This window comes from Astatotilapia calliptera, chromosome 11, assembly GCF_964374335.1.
Source record: "Astatotilapia calliptera chromosome 11, fAstCal68.1, whole genome shotgun sequence".
Lineage (NCBI taxonomy): Eukaryota > Metazoa > Chordata > Actinopteri > Cichliformes > Cichlidae > Astatotilapia > Astatotilapia calliptera.
In genome coordinates, this window is record NC_137432.1 from 23,665,499 (window position 1) to 23,684,454 (window position 18,956).

The 18,956-nt window shown below is 40.7% G+C and overlaps 2 protein-coding genes and 1 long non-coding RNA gene across 3 annotated transcripts; 2 read left to right on the forward strand and 1 right to left on the reverse strand.

Annotated features, from left to right (window-relative positions):
• Positions 1-225: 225 nt before the first annotated feature.
• On the forward strand, positions 226-6,561 carry rpl18 (ribosomal protein L18). Its single transcript, XM_026183561.2, has 7 exons — positions 226-369; positions 966-1,052; positions 1,164-1,271; positions 2,371-2,469; positions 2,617-2,740; positions 4,540-4,609; positions 6,437-6,561. Exons 1-7 carry the CDS (start codon positions 367-369, stop codon positions 6,510-6,512), a joined length of 567 nt encoding a protein of 188 aa, XP_026039346.1. The 5' UTR covers positions 226-366; the 3' UTR covers positions 6,513-6,561.
• Positions 6,562-6,705: 144 nt separating this feature from the next.
• On the reverse strand, positions 6,706-12,180 carry LOC145431929 (uncharacterized). Its single transcript, XR_013912253.1, has 2 exons — positions 12,044-12,180; positions 6,706-6,916 (listed from the first exon to the last, which is right to left on the reverse strand). It is a non-coding gene; the product is annotated as an uncharacterized LOC145431929 (long non-coding RNA).
• On the forward strand, positions 6,826-18,631 carry sphk2 (sphingosine kinase 2). The gene is made up of 8 exons (XM_026183559.2): positions 6,826-6,943; positions 10,886-12,475; positions 14,303-14,452; positions 14,538-14,632; positions 14,743-14,858; positions 15,812-16,015; positions 16,148-17,762; positions 18,058-18,631. The coding sequence occupies exons 2-8, from the start codon at positions 12,019-12,021 to the stop codon at positions 18,118-18,120; spliced, it is 2,700 nt and encodes an 899-aa protein (XP_026039344.1). The 5' UTR covers positions 6,826-6,943; positions 10,886-12,018; the 3' UTR covers positions 18,121-18,631.
• Positions 18,632-18,956: the final 325 nt, after the last annotated feature.

Below are 18,956 nucleotides of genomic sequence, written 5' to 3' on the forward strand. Positions count from 1 at the left end.
CATTTCTGATACAAAATGTAATCTAAACAATTCATTTTTAAAGCTCTGTGATATAAAACTACTTTTTGGGTGAAATTCCGTGTTTATTTTCAAAATGCCTGATAAAAAAAATAATCCTTCTAGTATTTTACTCAATGTACTAATTTGCTTAAATACTTATAACTAAATTAAACCAAAAAGATGCGAAAAGGTGAACTCGAGAAATGCTCATTTTCTGTTTCTACCACTGGGGGCGCCATCCCATATCATCCGAGCTGTTGGGGCAGGAAACGCATGCTCTCTAACCAATCAGGCGCCTGAGATCTAAGCGCACAGCTTATCGCGAGACCTCGGGTCTTCCTTTTCCCTTTTCGCTCTGAGTCCAAGATGGTAGGTCCTGCTAACAGAATTTCTAAAACACGATAGTCAGACTATCCGCGGTCATCCTCTGAATTAAACCACCTGATGTTTTAGATGAAAACATTTACACGTTATAAACATACTTTATGTCCGAGTCGTGCTAAGATTTCGTGTGATTTGACTTTATAATTCACATTAGCCTATATTCTTGGGAGCCGACACCGGTGGTAGCTTTACGCCTTCAAGTTGAGAATAAGTCAGATTTACAATGGGTTAAAGATGCTATATATTATCACAGGTCACTGTTTATTTTTGTCCCAAATTTAACGTATGTGTCGTAAGATCAGAAGTTTCCTTATTTGACGCTATATGCATGTTTGCTATGCCGTTCAGAGTTAGCGGTTAGCTGCAGAGTGTCAACGTGTGTATCGGCCGCTGTTATGTGGATGAGTATGAGCTATGTAGTGTGTAATATCCCTCTTAAATGTATTCTATTTTGTTTTCGGTGTTATATATTTAATTTTAAAGATAAACAGTTGAGGGTTAGATGTATGAGGTGTTCTTGGTCAAGATTATGTTTTTCTTACCTGATTAATATATGAATCTGCTTCTAATCAATTTTCCAGGGAGTCGACATCAGGCACAACAAGGACCGTAAGGTGCACAGGAAGGAGCCAAAGAGCCAGGATATCTATCTGAGGCTCCTGGTCAAGGTAAGATTAATTTCTAGGTGTGTGAAGTTTGAAATGGTAGCTTGTGCATTTCAACTATTGAACAGTCTGAAGCCTGTAATCCTGACATTCCTGGTGTTTTGCCTTTAACAGTTGTACAGGTTCTTGGCCCGCCGCTCCAATGCTCCCTTCAACAGGGTCGTCCTGAGGAGGCTGTTCATGAGCAGAACCAACAGGCCTCCCATTGCTGTCTCCCGCCTGGTAGGTCTTTCTTCCTCTCACTTTGATTTTCACACATGTATCCTCCTGTTTGCTTTTACTATGGTGTCCAGGTTAATTGGTTAGTCTTCAGCATCCCTGGCCTAATGTACCGAACTGTGCAGTGAACCTAAAATAAAGCTGGAAGAGGGCTATCAGGGCTTCTCTAAGGTTTCTTCTTATGAGAGATGCACTAATTGCAGTTTACTGATTCAGATTTCCAATTTTTTGAGTGTATTTCCTTTCTAAGGACTACAATTGACAGCATATACTAACAAAATGAATTCTTTAAGGAAGAAGTTACTCTTATAATAAAAGAGGCTCACTTTACAGTTTCGCCCAAGCTGCAGAAAGTTACAGGATCTCTCGTTTAAACAAATGAAACAATGGATGGAAAGAGGTAGAAAAATTTAATGGAAAATGAGTTGCTGTATGCCTACTGTTACCTGACAGATTTGATCACATCAATCAAAGCAGGTTCAGCAGATTTGTGTAAGAAGACAAATGCCGGATACTGGAATAATAATGTTGCTCATTGCCATAATTTTCCTCTTAACTGCTTTGACCCTTTGCGCATACTGAAGCTGCTGACTGGTGGCTGTCTCTGAGCTTTGGATTGCTTTAGTTCTAGATGCTTTACGTTTGAGTTTCTTTAAAATGTCTGTGTTTAGGTTTTGATTAGATTTGGTTTTCCTGGTATGAACATTCCTGACATAAGTGGACAACTTGTTGTTTTCGCTCAGTGTGAAACCCACACTCGCAGTATGTCCGGTATAGCTGTGAGTGTGTGAGTGCAACTTCTTTTCTGCAGCACCGTGCATGTGTTGCGCATTCATGAAATGGTAAGCTTCGTGGTAATGGTAAATCGGTCATGTAGGAGGCTGGTTGTTGGAACCAGAATGTTGGAAAGTTGGCTGATTGTGCGCCCTGGATCGGTGCATCTCTGCTACTCTTTCAATTTAGTTTTTAATGCGTCTTTAGAGATTCTGTAAAACAAATGACTGGATTTTTATTTTAGTACTCCCTGTTATCAGTTCTATAATCACACATTGATTTGCCTCAATTTCTTCTTCTTTTTTGTTTGTTTATTTTTTTCCCCTAGATCCGTAAGATGAAGCTTCCCGGCCGTGAGAACAAAATCGCTGTCGTCGTGGGAACAGTCACTGATGATGTCAGGATTCAGGATATCCCCAAGCTCAAGGTAGGTCTTACATTTAAGAAAAAACAGTTCAACTTCACTCCCACCCCCACCAGAAAATACATTTACTAACTACTTCTTCAACATTGTAAAGGTGGCTTAAAAAAAAAATCTCAAATCAGACCTCACCTCTTGCTTGCTGTCCCACAGATTTGTGCTCTGAGGGTGACTGATGGTGCCCGCCGTAGGATCCTGAAGGCAGGAGGTCAGGTGATGACCTTCGACCAGCTGGCTTTGGCTTCTCCCAAAGGACAAGGCACGGTGCTGCTGTCAGGTAACTGAACATATTGAGTTGGAAATCCTATTTTTGAAACGAGCTGTTTCCACCAGATGCCCTAGAAACTGGCCAATAAGGAAGATGTACCAGATAACAGCTTAAGTGTGCAGTTTGCTGAAGCTGTAGTGGTTGAGCTTCATTGGCTATTTGGAGGCTAAGAACACACTGCAATAGATGAGGATTGTACATCAAACAACTATGTATTTTTCTGCTTTCAATGGCAGTCAATATCTTACTTCTGCACAAGAGAACACTGTCTTAGCCTATCTGAAACCACATAAGATTTTTTCACCTGACTTTTTTTTGAGGGAATGTTCAGTCATTATTGTCATTAGAGATAACCAAGCATTAAAATATACTCATTTAAATATTGGTACAACCAAAAAATTGGCAAATAACACCAATAATCACATGCAATAAGAACTGATGACTGGGTTGAAGTTCAGTATTTTTCCAGAGCAGATTGCTTGTTTCTAATTTTTTTTTTTTTTTAATTGTTTGAGAATGTTAAGTTTTTATTAGTTTCTGTGTTAGCTTTATACTTGATTATTAGGTGGATATTGTATGCTCATGGTACAATATTTAGGATAATCATTAACAGGTTTTAAGTAGTAGAATTGAAACTGGTAGAATCACAGTCTTGAAGACATCCAAAGTCTCGTTAGGCAAGCTGTGATTACACAGTTCACCAAACCAACGAATACTAAAACTAAGGACGTGTCCTCTTGTTATTTTATTACAGTTTTCTAACTTCAAACAATCACGTTAGTTCAGTTCACATGTAAATATTTAGTTTAGCTTAGGTAATTACATACTATAATGTTGCAGCATTGTGTTAAACATTTGTCATCTGCTTTTTTTTCTTCCTCAAATAGCCTCGATAATTACATTAAATAAGTGCAAATATTAGATTTTAGGGTCTGTTACACTCTTAAGGCTTTCACGGTCTTCTTGTTCCTTCAGGTGTTTAGTATATTTGGTAAGGATCTATCAGTGTGATATTTGACTCCTGATTCAAACAGCTTTATCTCGTATTGGCGGATCGATTCATTTGTGATTAATTTGTCACACCTCAGCACTGTTTGGTGCAGGTGGAGATAGCATAGCATGTAGGAAGCAAACAGCAGTTAGGACATCATATTCAGCATCAGCAGACATCTGAGGTCGGAGCATTATAACTTCAAAAAACTTGCAGTGGTGCTTCCCTAATATTTACAAATCTGGTCCGTACTAAAATGTGATTCTTGCACTTAAATGGTAAATGGACTGCATTTGTATAGAAGCTTTACTAGTCCCTAAGGACCCCAAAACGCTTTACACATTCAGTCACCCACCCATTCACACACTGGTGATGGGGCGCATTGACAGAGGCGAGGCTGCTGGACACTGGCGCCACTGGGCCCTCTGACCACCACCAGTAGGCAACGGGTGAAGTGTCTTTCCCAAGGACACAACGACCGAGACTGTCGGATCCAGGGCTCGAACCGGCAACCTTCCGATTACAAGACGAACTGCCAATTCTTGAGCCAGATCGCCCCTCAGCCACGATCGTGATTCTTGCACTTAATTTAATATCTGACATAAGGAAAAGGAAACAAATTATATACTTATTATTATTATTATTATTATTATTATACAAATTATATATATTTTTTAAAAGAATACTTGAACTAAATCCGAGTTGGAGTGATGTTTGATTGGAACTGGGTCCGGGTCTCCCATCAGTTATGACTTGTGTGTGTGTGTGTGTGTGTGTGTATATATATTTTAACCTTTAATATCGTCTTTTCCTCCAGGACCTCGTAAAGCCAGAGAGGTTTACAGGCACTTTGGAAAGGCTCCTGGAACCCCTCACAGCCACACCAAGTAAGTGTACATCTGATGTGAAGTTGCTGTTGTAAAAAAACTACTTAGCCTTAGGGCTGTTCGATATAACAATATATATCGGATGACGATATAAAAACATCTATCGTTTCATTTTACGCTGTCATTTGTTTCGTGGTATCGCAAAATAAACTGTTTACTGCAATATTTTTTCATCGTTTTGATGGTCACTGTAGTGGCTATATTAATTTCTTAAAGTTCTCTCTTATATAACCACACTACAGACGGACGAGCGCCTCTTTTTAGTTGTCGTTAGCAACAACGACCATCGCGTATCCGCTTGTTTATTTTCCACATAAACCTTTCACAATAAAGCTCAAGATCCTGTTGAGACTCTTCAAAATAAACTGAATCACGTGAAAGAGTATGCAGTGTTTACGGATGAGAAGCAAAAAATAGCCGTCAGGTGCTAAAAAATAAACCTTAGACTCAAACGTTAGAACAGGCTTTTCCCTGCAGCACGCCGTGTAATAAATACTCACAAAGAAAACGGCGGCCGTTACAACTTATGACTGAAAATGTGTAGTTTCATGCATCGGTTAAAACAATGGATTCCAGGTACATGGCGCCCAGCTGGAAACACTTCACGAGTCGAGCTGCCAGAGATTCACAGAATTTACAGAAAATGTTAAAATTTTGTGATTTATATCGTTATCGGATGATAGATGTTTTATATCAGGATATGAGATTTTGGTCATATCGCACAGCCCTACTTAGCCTTTAACTAAAGCTGGTTATGTGCATGTACTCAGGACTGCGTTGAGAGAATCAGGGAGACCATTGTCCACACTTGCCTTAACTTGCCCTTTCTTGTCTGTAGCACACATAAGGAGATTATAAGCCTCATAGTTCTCTAAGCACTAATCAATGTTTAGTTTTAGCAGGAAGTGACATATTCAGAATGTCTGGACACAGTTTTGTGCTCTTGTGGTTAAGTTTTTGATGGTCATCATACTCACACAGCTGTGAGAAGCGCTTCCAATGCATGTTTGAAAACTGCTCAAGGGATTCTCAGTAGTCCACTGTTGCTTCATGCTTTAAATGCCCAGGAGTCCACAAAGGCCAGAATTAAATGATTTCCTTATTCTGGCATGCTTTTTTTTTTTTTTTTTTAAAGGGTTTACATTCAGACTTAGTAAATACACGTCCAGCTGTTTCTTGGGCTCGTCTCCTAGGACGAGATTACAAAAGTGAATTAGAAATCTCCGCCCTATTAAAAGCATGATTGAAGTGGTAACCACTTCAGTCATAATTAGTAAATAAATCTTACAGGTGGTAGACATGGTACATATCTCTTGATTTAATCAGTGTTTGATGTTTTTAAATACAATAGTTTTAAGGTTTGAGGAGTTCAGAGGTGGTGTTGGTTGTCAGTGTAGAACAATGTCTTTCACACATGTTAATAATGATGTTATAAAAAGACTCTTGAGCTAAATCAGAAGACACTTCTAAAGTACTTTACATGTTGATGAAACCTACCTTTAACAAGTAAAGACATGTGAGGCTGATGTAAGGTAATGATGAATTGATGGAAATGTGTTCCCAAACAAAATAAATTCCAGCACTTTGTCCCAAACAAATGAAGCTCTTAGGATGATGTATGATCCATCAACATAGCTGGATTGTGACTCACAGGATGATGTAAAGGCCCAGCCATGAAAGGCTTCATTCAAATACCTGCTTCGGTCTTTTCCCACTGGAAAAATAAGAGATTGATTTTTACCACTGACATTGAGTTCAAGGGACAAATGGAATTTAATCTTATGTGTTAGATATGCTAAATTTAAACCCTTTTGTGTCTTTCTCCAGGCCCTACGTCCGCTCCAAGGGCAGGAAGTTCGAGAGAGCCCGTGGTCGCAGAGCCAGCTGCGGCTACAAGAACTAATGCGTTTTTGTTTTCACTCTGCTACCAATAAAAGGCTGGTTGTACAAAATGTCTTCTGTGTTTTTGTTTGCCTGCTTGCTCTTCGCAAAATACACCCTTCATTGTTAATATGGTGGAGCTCGTGTTAAAGCACCAGCCATGCTGGAAGACAAGAATGGCATGTGGCTAATAAACTGAGGTCCCCACGTAAATGTTACAGGACACGTCTTTTAATTGGCATTTATCAACCGGCCTGATAACAAGTGAGTTGGCCAGGAAGTGCTGGTCTGTCAATGATTGGAGAATGTCGGTGGGTGGGTGTTCTGTTTTCCTTATCGTCATTGGATTTCCTCTCCGCCGCTCAGAGCTGCTGCTCCTGCGTCTCCACATACTTCCTGCACCGAGCCACAGCATTCAGAGGCTATCTGTCGAAAGAGGGGAGCCAAGATGAGGTAGTTGGGGCTTTTTCTTTTCTTCTTTAAAAACCATGAAATGATATTAAACATGGGTTATACAGATATGCTTCTGGCGACATACAAAGCTCGAAAACAACTTTTCCTGTTGCTCATTTTGATAGGGTCTTAATAACTGCTAGCTAAAACCATGTATCCTATTCGCTAATTTAAGTATTTAATTAAACAAAAGGGGCATTTTATTTCGATTTGTCCATAGTGTTCCTCACTAATCTTTAGTGGAGTTATATTTGAATATATTTGTCAGGTTGAACTGGGACTATATGTCAGTTAGAAAGCCCCTAGTTAGCCCCTGTGCAGCGTGTCAGCCGTTTACATTAGCTAATGTTAGTGACGCTCGATTCACTATTGCTTAGCAGCTCTGTTTACCGTACACAAAGACCCGCTTCCTGCAGTTCATATTTCACCTTCTCATTTCTGGCACTACAAGCTAGAATTATCGGCTCTAGCTCGCCTGTGCTGTAACTGTCAAAATACAGCTAAACATGAACAGGTTAGCAGGCTAACAGCCTGTCAAATCCATGTAGCATTAAAGTTTAACCACATAGACGTAGCTCTTACTACCAGACAAGCTGCTAATAAATGTTTAATAACGCCTTTACTACAAGAGCGACCTCGAATTCAAAAGTGTAACCTTATCGAAAATTGGCTTTGTACTTTGAAGTCACTCAAAGACAACCTCATTGTGTGGGAGACCAAAATTAGTCGGAGCATAGTATTATTATTATTATTATTATTATTATTATTATTATTATTATTGGGTGTCCCCGCCCTGCGATTCAAGGACAGGGTAAGGTGCAACAATGGGCATCGGTAGGGTCTTTTTCTGTGTGTGTGCTTTATCAGGACGGGACATCAGCCAAGTATTGATTTTGTCTACACCACAGCTTGCATAATGTTTCCTGACTGCTATAAAAGTTGAAAGATGTGAACAGTTTATTAATTTAGGGTAAACCGAAGTCCCAGGTGAGACTGCAGCAATTGTACTTTATGAGCTAAAGTCTAATGATCTGTCTCCTGCTGACTTGGTAATTTATCATTGCTATAACCTCACGTGTAATGTAATTTGAAAATAATTCATGTGTTTCGGTGTATTTTGATTATATATCCAGGGTTTTTCTAGGGTCAACATGAGTATTTTATGCAGAAGTCTGTGCGTTTTCCTATTATATGGGGACATGTTGTAAAACAAAGTTATGTTTAAGCTTGACTGAATGAAATCCCACTTTCAAAAATCATACCTCTGTTTGTTTTACTTTGGTAGAAGTTTAAAACCTTTTTGGAGGGAAATAAAAGATTTACCATACAGGGAAAATCCTGATATGGCTCTTTGATAAGAGGTGATACCAGACCTCCTTGTTTGGTACAAATATGAGACTGTACTAATGCTTATTGCAAAGTCTGTAAAATATAATACAATTATTTAGGTTAGGTTATTTAAACCGTGAAAGAGACACTGTGTCCCTAAATCCTGTTACGCAGAAGTTACCCTGAATTAGAAAAAAAACACATGAATTGTCATGCAACCTTTCCTCTACAAAAAATAGTGTCTCAGCAAGCCAGTTGAGGATGTGTGACTCTTGAGTCATTACGTGGTTTATCACAGACGCACCTCAGGTCAAAGGGCATAACGAATCTTATATTGCTTCACCCTGTACCCATAATCAGTTTTCTTATCATCAATGTCCTCCTCTGTACTTGACTGAAGTATTGTTTTTGTGCAGTACAATCAATCTAAAGTTTTATTCATTTCATGTAATTTACTGTTGTGCTGCTTAAATTTGGATTTCTTAAATATTTGCAAAATCATGTCATGGTTATCACCACAGCGTTGTGGTGTGGTCATAGTGCTGAGGCTTGTACTGGCAAGCAAGATTCTGCTCTTACTGAGGTAACATCAGCTATAACACTGGATTATCAGTGTTACAAAGGGTGATTCGCTTTTTACCAGAGTAAATGATCTATTCTGACCCATGGACCTAATGGTACAGCTATTTTGAGGGGGTGAAGTTTTTGTCTGAGAAATTTTGAAAAATGAGAAACAATGGATTCTTAGTGCCATCCATCCATCTACCACTATCATGGTTTGAATGTGTACCAGTCTTACCAGAGTGACACCCCCCCCCCCCCCCCCCCCCCCATTGCCTCCCCTAGTACTTCCAGGAAGACGCCAAGGTATTCACAGTCTTTCTGGGAGATATAATCTCTCCAGCACCTCTTTGGTGTACCCCAGAGCGTCCTCACGATAGGACATGACCAAAACAGTTCACCTTGGAGGCACCCAGGGAGCATCCCACTCCTTTTGATGTGTAGGAGGAATGACTCTACTTTGAGCCCTTCCAAAACGACCAAGCTTCTCACCCTATCTCTAATCTGCTGATTGTGTTGATGATGTCAGTATTTCAGTTCACTACCCAGAGCTTGGGTCCACAGGTGAGGGTAGGAATGTAGATCAACAGGTAAACCATCAAGTTTAGCTCTCTCTTCACCGCAATAAACCGGTTTATCGTCCACATCATTGCTGATGCTGTGCCAATCAGCCTTTCAAACTCGCATCACTCATGAATCAGACCCAGAAATAGTTAAACTCCTTCACTTCGGCCAGCAACTCCTCTCTAACCTTGAGTGGGCAATCACCCCTTTTCTGACTGAGAACCTTGTGTCTTAGGCTACGTTCACACTGCACACTGTCTTAATGCTCAATTCCGATTTTTTGATCAGATCCGATTTTTTTGTCTGCTTGTTCACACTACAAATAAAATGTGACAGCAAAAGCGCTCTAGTGTGAACCCTCAAAGTGGCCCGCATGCACAAAAGAAGACATCACACACAACGCGCTCTGTTTAGACCCAGAGCAAACAGTATTGTTTGACTGATAGCCCTTAATATAAAGACTTGTTTCAGTCTTTACGTTTCCCAATTTTTCTTTAAGTTATAAAGTTATTTTGTTATTTACATATGGCCTAATAATTATCCTTATTGCAGTTTTAGAGAGGAGCTGTGCTTCAAAGGATAGTTGCAGGTTTCTGTCAGAATCTGCAGATTATACAGTACAAATAAAATGTTCACGTTTCTCCAACGTTGTCTTCTCAACAGTTTAGGGTAGGGTCAAAAAAGTCGGATTTGATGCGCTTTTGCTTGCAGTGCGAACATAGCCTTAGATTCGCTAATTCTTATCCCACTTCACACTAAGCTACCAACCACCTCGGTGCTGGAGGCCACTTCCTGGTGAGGCAAAAAAAATAAATAAAAATTGCATGATTCCACAAAAAAGCAAAGAGATTATCCATGGCCTCCAAAACAGAAACCTTCCACAATCTTACTGCACTTAGAAATTCTGTCTACAAAAGCTGCAAATAGAACTGGTGACAAAGGGCAGCCCTGATAGAGTCCAACTTCCACCGGGAGCGGGTCTGACTCTTACTGCTGGCAATGTGAACTAAGCTTTCACTGGCTGTACAGGAACAGGCTTTTTTCTGTTTGCTGCTAGCAAGTTTAAAGTAGTTTTAGTGTTCTGTACGCCTTTAGTAGCATGATCTTAAAACAGGACACCTGTGCCTTGTTCTTACAAACTTTATACAAAGTTTGTGAATAGACAGGAAAACCATATTTTTCTTTATTTTTTACATGTTCTCACACAGTTTAACCTCACTGGCACTGAATTTAAAATGTTTTACATACACGTATGTCAGATCCTCCTGTGTCTTAATGACACATCAAGCGAACGCACTTGCAGGTAGTTTGGAAAACACTGGGTTAAGTTATTGAGCTGATCAGTGCATGTTAGAGTAACTGAAACCAGATAAGGAAAAAATATTCAGGGTATGCTGAACTTGCTTCTTAGTCAGGCCCCTGCTTTTGTTTCTTTTTCCTACTGTTGTTTTTTTCCACTAACTGCTGTTCTCCTTTGTCCTCAAACAGGAACAGAGATATTTGGGAGGGAACGTGAGGCTTGACTCAAGGACTTTAAGATGACATAAATTAAGGACCCAACTGGAACTGTCTCCTTGTTTGTCTTTTGTTTTGTTTCTGTTTTTGTTTTTGATTTCTGTTGTCATTTTTGTTTTTTCACCTGTCTTTGTGTTGCTCCGCCTCTTGGGGGGTAGTACTTGATTGAGTGAATGTTATCACACTACTGTCTGGAGAACTGGCTTAGTCACTCCTTTTGTCTGCCTCCTTTATGTCACTTAGAACAAGATAGCAATAGAAGTGTCAAAGGTCTTGAAAAGTCTGCACTAATCTATCTTTGTGGCATTAATTACTTTTTGGGCAACACTTAAAATGCAACTTACTTTACAAAAATCTTGTGCATTAATTTAATTTAATTGTTGTAACCTCCTTGTCTAAACAAGGTGTGTTTGTGTTTTGTCTTGATCATACTTAATGATCATTTTTAATGCAACTAAGAGTTTCATTTTTGTCCATATGTGTAATTATTTAAGGCGAATTGTCATTGTTAAGTAGCTGCTGAGCTGCCCTGTATTGCTATCACAATAGGCAGCTTTTACATTGTAATGTAAACTTATTTTTATACTTTGTGAAGAACACTTTTTTTTTTTTTGCTTAAATGACTGATTCTACATTTTATAAAAATCCTGTTTGTTGTGACTATGTTGATGTATTTTCTGTCCACTTTCCAATTCGGAGCCAACTGTATGAGCTGACAGCTCCACAGATCACACCTTGATGGGAGGTTTCTAACTGTGACACAAAGACTGGTCTTAAGCAGTTCCCATCTTCACTGGATCAATAAAAAATACTCTAATTTGAAGAAGGATTAAACTGGGAAACGTTATTTGTATTCTTTTCAAATGAAGACATATATCTGAACTGGAACGACAGGAAGATCATTTTTTGTGACTTTTACCCCTTAAACTGAAGCACTGACAAAAAGAATGATTTCGAAGAGATTTTAAGGAGAAAGTTCTCGACAGACATAGTCTTTCAATTTGTGCTGCAAAACATGAACAGCTGGTAGATTGCCCAGCTCTTCAAGCATCTGAGTTCAGAAGCCCTTGTTTTTTTTTTAGACTGATTAACTTTGAGCAAAGAAAATGCGATCCCCAGAACCTTCCTCACCTTCTCCAGCAGAAGCTCTCCTTCATGGTCAGTTTGCCAGCTGGGGAACAAACAGCAACAATAACAGTAGTCCCAACAGCCCCGGTGGTTCAGGAGGGCTGTCCCCAGCTGCTCCTCCAACTCCAGCTCCGGCATCCAACTACGCCCTGACCCTCACCCACACCCACATACATATACAACGCCTGTCCCCCCGGCCTGGAAAAGAAGCTCGTCTCCTGCTACCCTTATTAGAGTTGGTGGGGTGCAGCTGCCCCCGGTCCCCTGCTCCCCCTCTGCTGGTGCTGTACTGGTACCCACCAGGAAAACGAAGGAAAGGAGTGTCCAGGCGCAGGCAGGTGAGGGCCTATCTGGCAGAAAGCAGAGCTGAAGCTGAGAGGTGGTCGGCTGCTGTACAGTGTCTACTTAGAGGTGTGATGGTCACTGCTAACACAGGTGAGTGTATGTTTTACCTGTGGTTTGTTTGTGCAGCTTGGATCTTGTTTCTAAATGAACATACAAAAGACTGTAGCAGTAGCTACACATTTTGCGTATTTATATACTGTAGAGTGTGATTTTTTTGTTTTTGTTTTATTGCATGAATTTTATTATGTTGTCTTAAATGTAAGTATGTCATAATGATAAACTTTTATTATAAATGACCGTGGGCAGTAGAAGCAAAGCTTTTGAACATTTTCCAGGAGTAATTCAGACAGTTTTTATTTTATTTTATCACAATTTAATAATAATAATTTAATAATAAAAAAAAGCAAATTAGTGAACAATAAGGCAAAAAATTCATTAAGGCAAAATTCAGTTTTCCGATGTCTTATATACAACTACATCTGCTCTATTATATTATATAAGACTAGGCTGAAATCGATTTGATAGTGGCAGCAACTGTAAACCACAGTTCGCCCTGATCGTTGGTACTGTACACTGAGCTGATGGCCTAATTAAAAGAGTAACACTAATAGCTTATCACAGTGTTTATGGAGCTTTAGGCTTTGTATTTGTCTCCTTGATAAAGTCTTGAATTTCAGATGCTTACAGTAGAAAACCTACACAATGTAGCATCAATCCACTTTGCTCCATGCCCTCTTTGTAAACTTCTACTAAGCCTAGCGTAATGTCACAGGGAACCAAGACTTTAATGTATTACATTTCCTCACTGAGGGCACAAATGGTAACAAGACTAGTTTAACATTTTGGGGCATTATATAAAAGACAAATGAGGATTAACACTAATGCACCCTAAGAGGCTGTGAGATTTAGCATCGAGAGCTTTTGGATTTTGTGTGTTTCACATAACAGGATCATTTTCTTTATTTTTTTTGTGGGGTTTTTTCCATCTAAACCTATACGTCCTTCCTCTTATCTTTCCTGCACATGTGGTCTGTATCTTTCAGTGTCTAATGCAGAGACAGAGGGCGGGGAGTCACCATCCTCAGTTATCTGACAGCTCAGCATGAACTTTGTGTTTGTGTTTACTTTTTTTGTCTCCATTGTCTGTGTGGCACAGAGTTAATCGGCATCTCCCATCTTCTGTTTTTCTTTTCCTCGTCTGTAGGCTCACTCTTTAATCCTTAAGTCTCTTAAATCTCCTCGTCTTCTGAGATCTTTAGTGCATACCCTTCACTCGCAGTGATGCAGCTGTCATTCTTTTTTTAATTTCTGCTTGTGTAACATTCATAATCACACTTCTGAATCACTCAGTGGCCCAATACTGAGAATGTTTATGCTGACGGGCATTATAGGTGTGGTCAGATGGGTTTTCCGCACAATAGCGTGAAGTGTGGTTTATTGCATAATCAAGGATTATGTGACAGCACAGCCACATAATATCCTCTCATGCACCAGTGGTTTCATCTATAACATACTACAGTTTATATTGAATTTTATCCTTAGATATTTACTTTCCCCACAGGTTTTATAGAACAGGACTAGAGTAATTTCATTGCCTTCGTATGCCACTGTTTAGTTTTGACCAACTATAATACCTATAATTTGAAGTCTAAATGTGCCCTTTATCTTATATCTGACTTTAAATGATTGACAAACTCACTCTTGAAGGACAGTGTGATATGTATTCTGTCAGGAGAACTTTAGGAGGCTTCAAATGGATAAATGCATTCAAAGTCCAAGGTTGGGCAACACTGTAATACCAGCTTAGCTTATGTCCCAGTTGGCTGGTTTTGAAAATGTTCTGAACCACTTTCTTTGTCCTGGACCAGAGCTGTGCAGGTTTTAATTAATCCATCCTGTTCTGTCTTTCTTGTGAAGAATTTTCAAGAAGTCTGCTACCTCGTCCCAGGCGACTACTGTTATTGGTCAATCCCTTCAGTGGAAGAGGCCAGGCAATGCAGTGGTGTCAGACCCACATCCTGCCAATGATTAGAGAGTCCAACATCAGCTACAACCTTATACAGACAGGTAACACCCTGAGGTCTAAAACATCCCAATGAGTCAGAATGTATGCATTTATATGGCAGGCATTAACGTAATTACCCTCCCTCAGAACGCCAGAACCATGCCAGAGAGCTCATCAGAGAGATATCACTCCCAGAGTGGGATGGCATCATCATTGTTTCTGGGGATGGTCTACTGCATGAGGTAAGGTGTTTTTGGCCTGAGAGGACAACCAGGCTGAAATTGTGGCATGTAAATGTATGTCTATGTCTAACACTGTGATTATTTAAATCTTCTGTCTTGTTTTCCTGCAGGTAATTAATGGGCTGATGGAGCGCTCAGACTGGGAACAAGCAATAAAAACACCTGTCGGGATTCTACCCTGCGGCTCTGGGAATGCACTGGCTGGCTCCATCAATCACCACGCAGGGTGAGCACATCTGTTTAGGTTGAAGCTTTTCTTCCAGCTGCCTGTACAGTGTGGAATTAGGTGGAACATTAAGTCTTCATATCTCCCTCAGTGTTTGCATAGTGGATGATTTAAAGTAATGCTGACAGTCTAGATTGTGTTTGCTGATAACGGGTGCAGTCAAGTTAATTCTTTAAACTTTATGACCTCTGAATGAGCCAATCATATTACAGATTGCATATGCAGACTCTTTCACAGCAAAACTTAACCAGTTTAATATTTTTGACAGAGAGTAACAGAAACAAGCTGTGATACCCTGAAAGAATTATCTGTTTTCTGATACGTTTCTGGAGAAACTTAAAAAAGTGCACTTTCTGTAAACCCTCAGCCAGCTATCTCATCCTGTGAGATAGCTGGCTGGTCAAAACAACTTTTAGCCAATGAAATGGCTCATTTTTAATCTACATTTTGATACCAGGTTCATTTTCTAGCCATGAATCCTTCTGTCTAGAAATAATTTTCTATGATTTAAACCTCCTTGGATCTGCATCACAGAGGGTCTCAGAGTCAATGGATGCTCTCTTTGCTAGTGCTGAATTTTCTTATTATATTCATACATTCATATGATGGCATGTCTCTTTTGCTTTACTGAACTTCCGAGAAGAATATCCAGTTGTCGTGACATTTATGTTCAATGTAACGTCCTTATCTGCTGGCTTGTACAGGGAGGTTTAGATGATCCTGAGACCCTCTGATGTAGTCAGATGATTTTAGTTTATTTTTATGAAAACTGACCTTACAAAAAAGCCCATGGATACCCAGATTATTCTGTTAAAATAAACTACATAAAAAACAATGTTTTTTTCCTAAACAAAAGACCGTAGAATTATGTATATTTGTTTTGTTTAATCTAGTCTTTGAATAGCTGTTGTACAGATCTGTCTTTATTTTTACTTTTTTTAAAATTTCCTCAGGTATGACATGTGCCTTCGAGAGCCCCTCCTTTTGAACTGCTGCTTTTTGCTCTGTCGAGGCGGAGTCCGACCCATGGACCTGGTCTCTGTGACAACAAGCCCCGCCCCTTCCAACAGCAACCGTGCTGCAGGACCCAGGAGACTGTTTTCCTTTCTTTCTGTTGCCTGGGGCTTTGTGTCCGATGTGGACATTGAGAGTGAGAGGTGGGTGTTTCAAGTTTTCAGAATCTTAATCTAATGTTGTTTTCTTCATAAAAGCCTGGCTTTTAATTTATTCTGGATTATGTGACGTCAATTTCAAAATGTAGCTTCACTTGCAGTCTTGTCTTCTTCCAGGTATCGTGGTCTTGGCTCAGCTCGCTTCACCCTGGGCACATTAGTGCGCATAGCTTCTCTACGATCCTACAAGGGTCGTCTCTCCTTCCTACCACCCTCTGTTGTCACCACATCACCAGATGCCACACCTCCACCAAGGAGACCGCTCTCCCGCAGTATCACAGAAGGCCTGGAGGGCTTCTGCCGCACGCCTATCCATCGCACCTGCTCTGACATGGGCATCAGTGAACAGAGGAGCTTGCGCAGGGGTGAGGGAGAGAGGGAAAAAGAAGAGAGGCAAAAGGAAAGGGAGAGAAGAAGGGAGAGGGCCAGGGGAGGAGGAACTGGTGTGGTGAGGGCAAGCAGTCTGGCAGAAGACAGAGAGAGGGAGGGACAGATGGAGATGGAAGCAGAGGAGGAGAGGTCAGGGACTTGTTCAGAGAGATCAGGGACAAGTTCAGAATCAAATGAAAGGGATGAATGCAGTATGGGAAGGGAAGAAAGGCTGGAGAGGATCAAGGATGAAAGGGAAGATGATGGAACAGCAGAGCAATACTCAGAGGAGATTGAGGAAGACGATAGAGGTAAGGACGGGGAAGGGAGCAGTGGTTCTGTAGAAGGAGAGGGAGTGTTGCATGCGAGAGAGCTGGGTGAGAGCTATGGGGTTGTCATGGGGCGAGAGGCAGATGAAGAGCCAGAGGATGGCGTCACCCACCAGGATTGCCTTCATGAGACCAGGCAGGCAGTGAGAAAGAATTCAGCCCCTTCAAGCCAGATAGCCGAAGCTCTCTGCAACCAGCCTCTCAGTCAGGAGGCTGATGCAGATTCAGGCACTTCAAATGGCGTCGATGATATGGATCTGAATGGATCTTACTACCGGAAAGATTCATACACACTGGATGTCGCTCGTGAGCGAGCTTTGACGATCTCCTCTCCCTTTCGTCATTCTCCCTTCTCTTACAAGGCCAAAACCCTGGACAAAAACCAAAACGCCTCCCGGCCAAGGCCCCTCTCCCTCCTTCAGCACTCCCAGACAAATTCCCTCCCACCTAAACTCAACTCTCTCTCCCTGTCTCTTTCTCCCACACCCCCCTCGTCTCCTTCTTGTGCCTCCCCACACTCATCATCCTACCTCGCTCCTCGTCCTAACACCCCAAATTCCACATCACCCTCGCCCTCTTTACGCACGCCATCCTCTTCTTTTAACTTTGACATTGCTGAACCAGCAGGACCCTTCAAGAACCGTCCATCATTCTCGCTGCCTTTAAATCTAGCAAGGGATGAATTGTTACCCCCTCTTGACCAGCCCCTTCCCACTCGAGACTGGATCACCATTGAAGGGGACTTTGTCCTGGTCCTGGCCCTTTATCAGACCCACCTTGGGGCTGACCTTTTTGCTGCACCCCAGGCCAGGTTTGACGATGGGCTGATCCATCTGACTTTTGTGCGAGCAGGGATCTCTAGAGCAACTCTACTGAGACTTTTCTTTGCCATGGAAAGAGGAACCCACCACTCTGTCAGCTCTCCCTATGTGAGCCACGTTACCTGTAAAGCATTCAGGCTGCAGCCTCTGTCGGCACGAGGAACACTCACTGTGGACGGAGAGCTTGTGCCCTACGGGCCGCTTCAAGCACAGGTCAGAAAGAAAAACAAGATTTAGCATAAATAATACTTGTTGAGTAAAACCACAGTGATAAATTCCTAGGTCTTTTCATTTGTCTCAGTCTGAATTTAGTTTGTAATAACTACATGTTCTGTACTTTTAAAGCTTTTAATTAATCATCTGATTATTCATTCACATTGCCAACAGCAACTTACGTACTGTATGTTTCTACTCTCAACACTTAAGTACTGTGTGTTCTGTGCTGCTTTTTTTTGCTAACACTTGTGATTAGTAATATTCATTTTCCTGATCTCTTAATGTTTTATAGATCCATCCTTCCATGGCCCGTCTCATTGTTGGAGACTCTGGAGAGAGGATTACCAGATTCTAATCAGGGATTGGTTGATTTGATTGACATATCAGCACTCTACTGAATTATATAATCTCTGTTGCCATCCATAGTCTGAGAGGACAGGAGTAGCTGAGAGACTTCAAATAGCCCGAATTGCAGAAACTGCTTTTCTACGGATTAATGAAAGGGATAACCAACCAAGCCACGCATCACTGAAGCATCTCTGCAGGGATTAATAGTGAATTTGAAAATGGATGAAAAATGCACCTCATTACATAGCTGTTGGATTACGCACAGTGTACCCTGAGAAGCATGAAAACAGCACGGCCTGGGATGATGAGAGGGAAAAACAATTGAATGTTTATGGGTTTTTGTGCAGATAGTGCATGTGTTGGATGTATACATAACAGTATGCATGCAAAGAAGCACTACCTGTTTTATTTTTGTTTTTGTTTTTGCCTTACGCTGAGATGAAGAGAAATCAGATTAAATTCAAAGAATATCATTTGTACACATGAAAAGCTATAAAAATGTATTGAGATTCTCTTAGGCCAAGAGCCAGTGAAATTATTGCCACGTCTCTATCATCAAACAGCCTCATCTTACATCAACATCCAGATGTTTGAGTATAAAAACTTTAGTCCCTGAAAGGAATGCCTTATCTGATACTGTACAGTACAGCTGTACTTTTATCCTTTCCTTCTTATGTATGAAACTTTAATCTTCTTGATTTCCGTTCACCTATCAAAGTCCTTTGACTACATTTAAAAAACATAAAGTCTGAGCGCATGTGACTCGGCCACTTTTGTGTATCAGTGGAGAAAAAAAGTGACTACAAGTAATCATTTTTCTCATGCAAGTAAATCCACATAGAG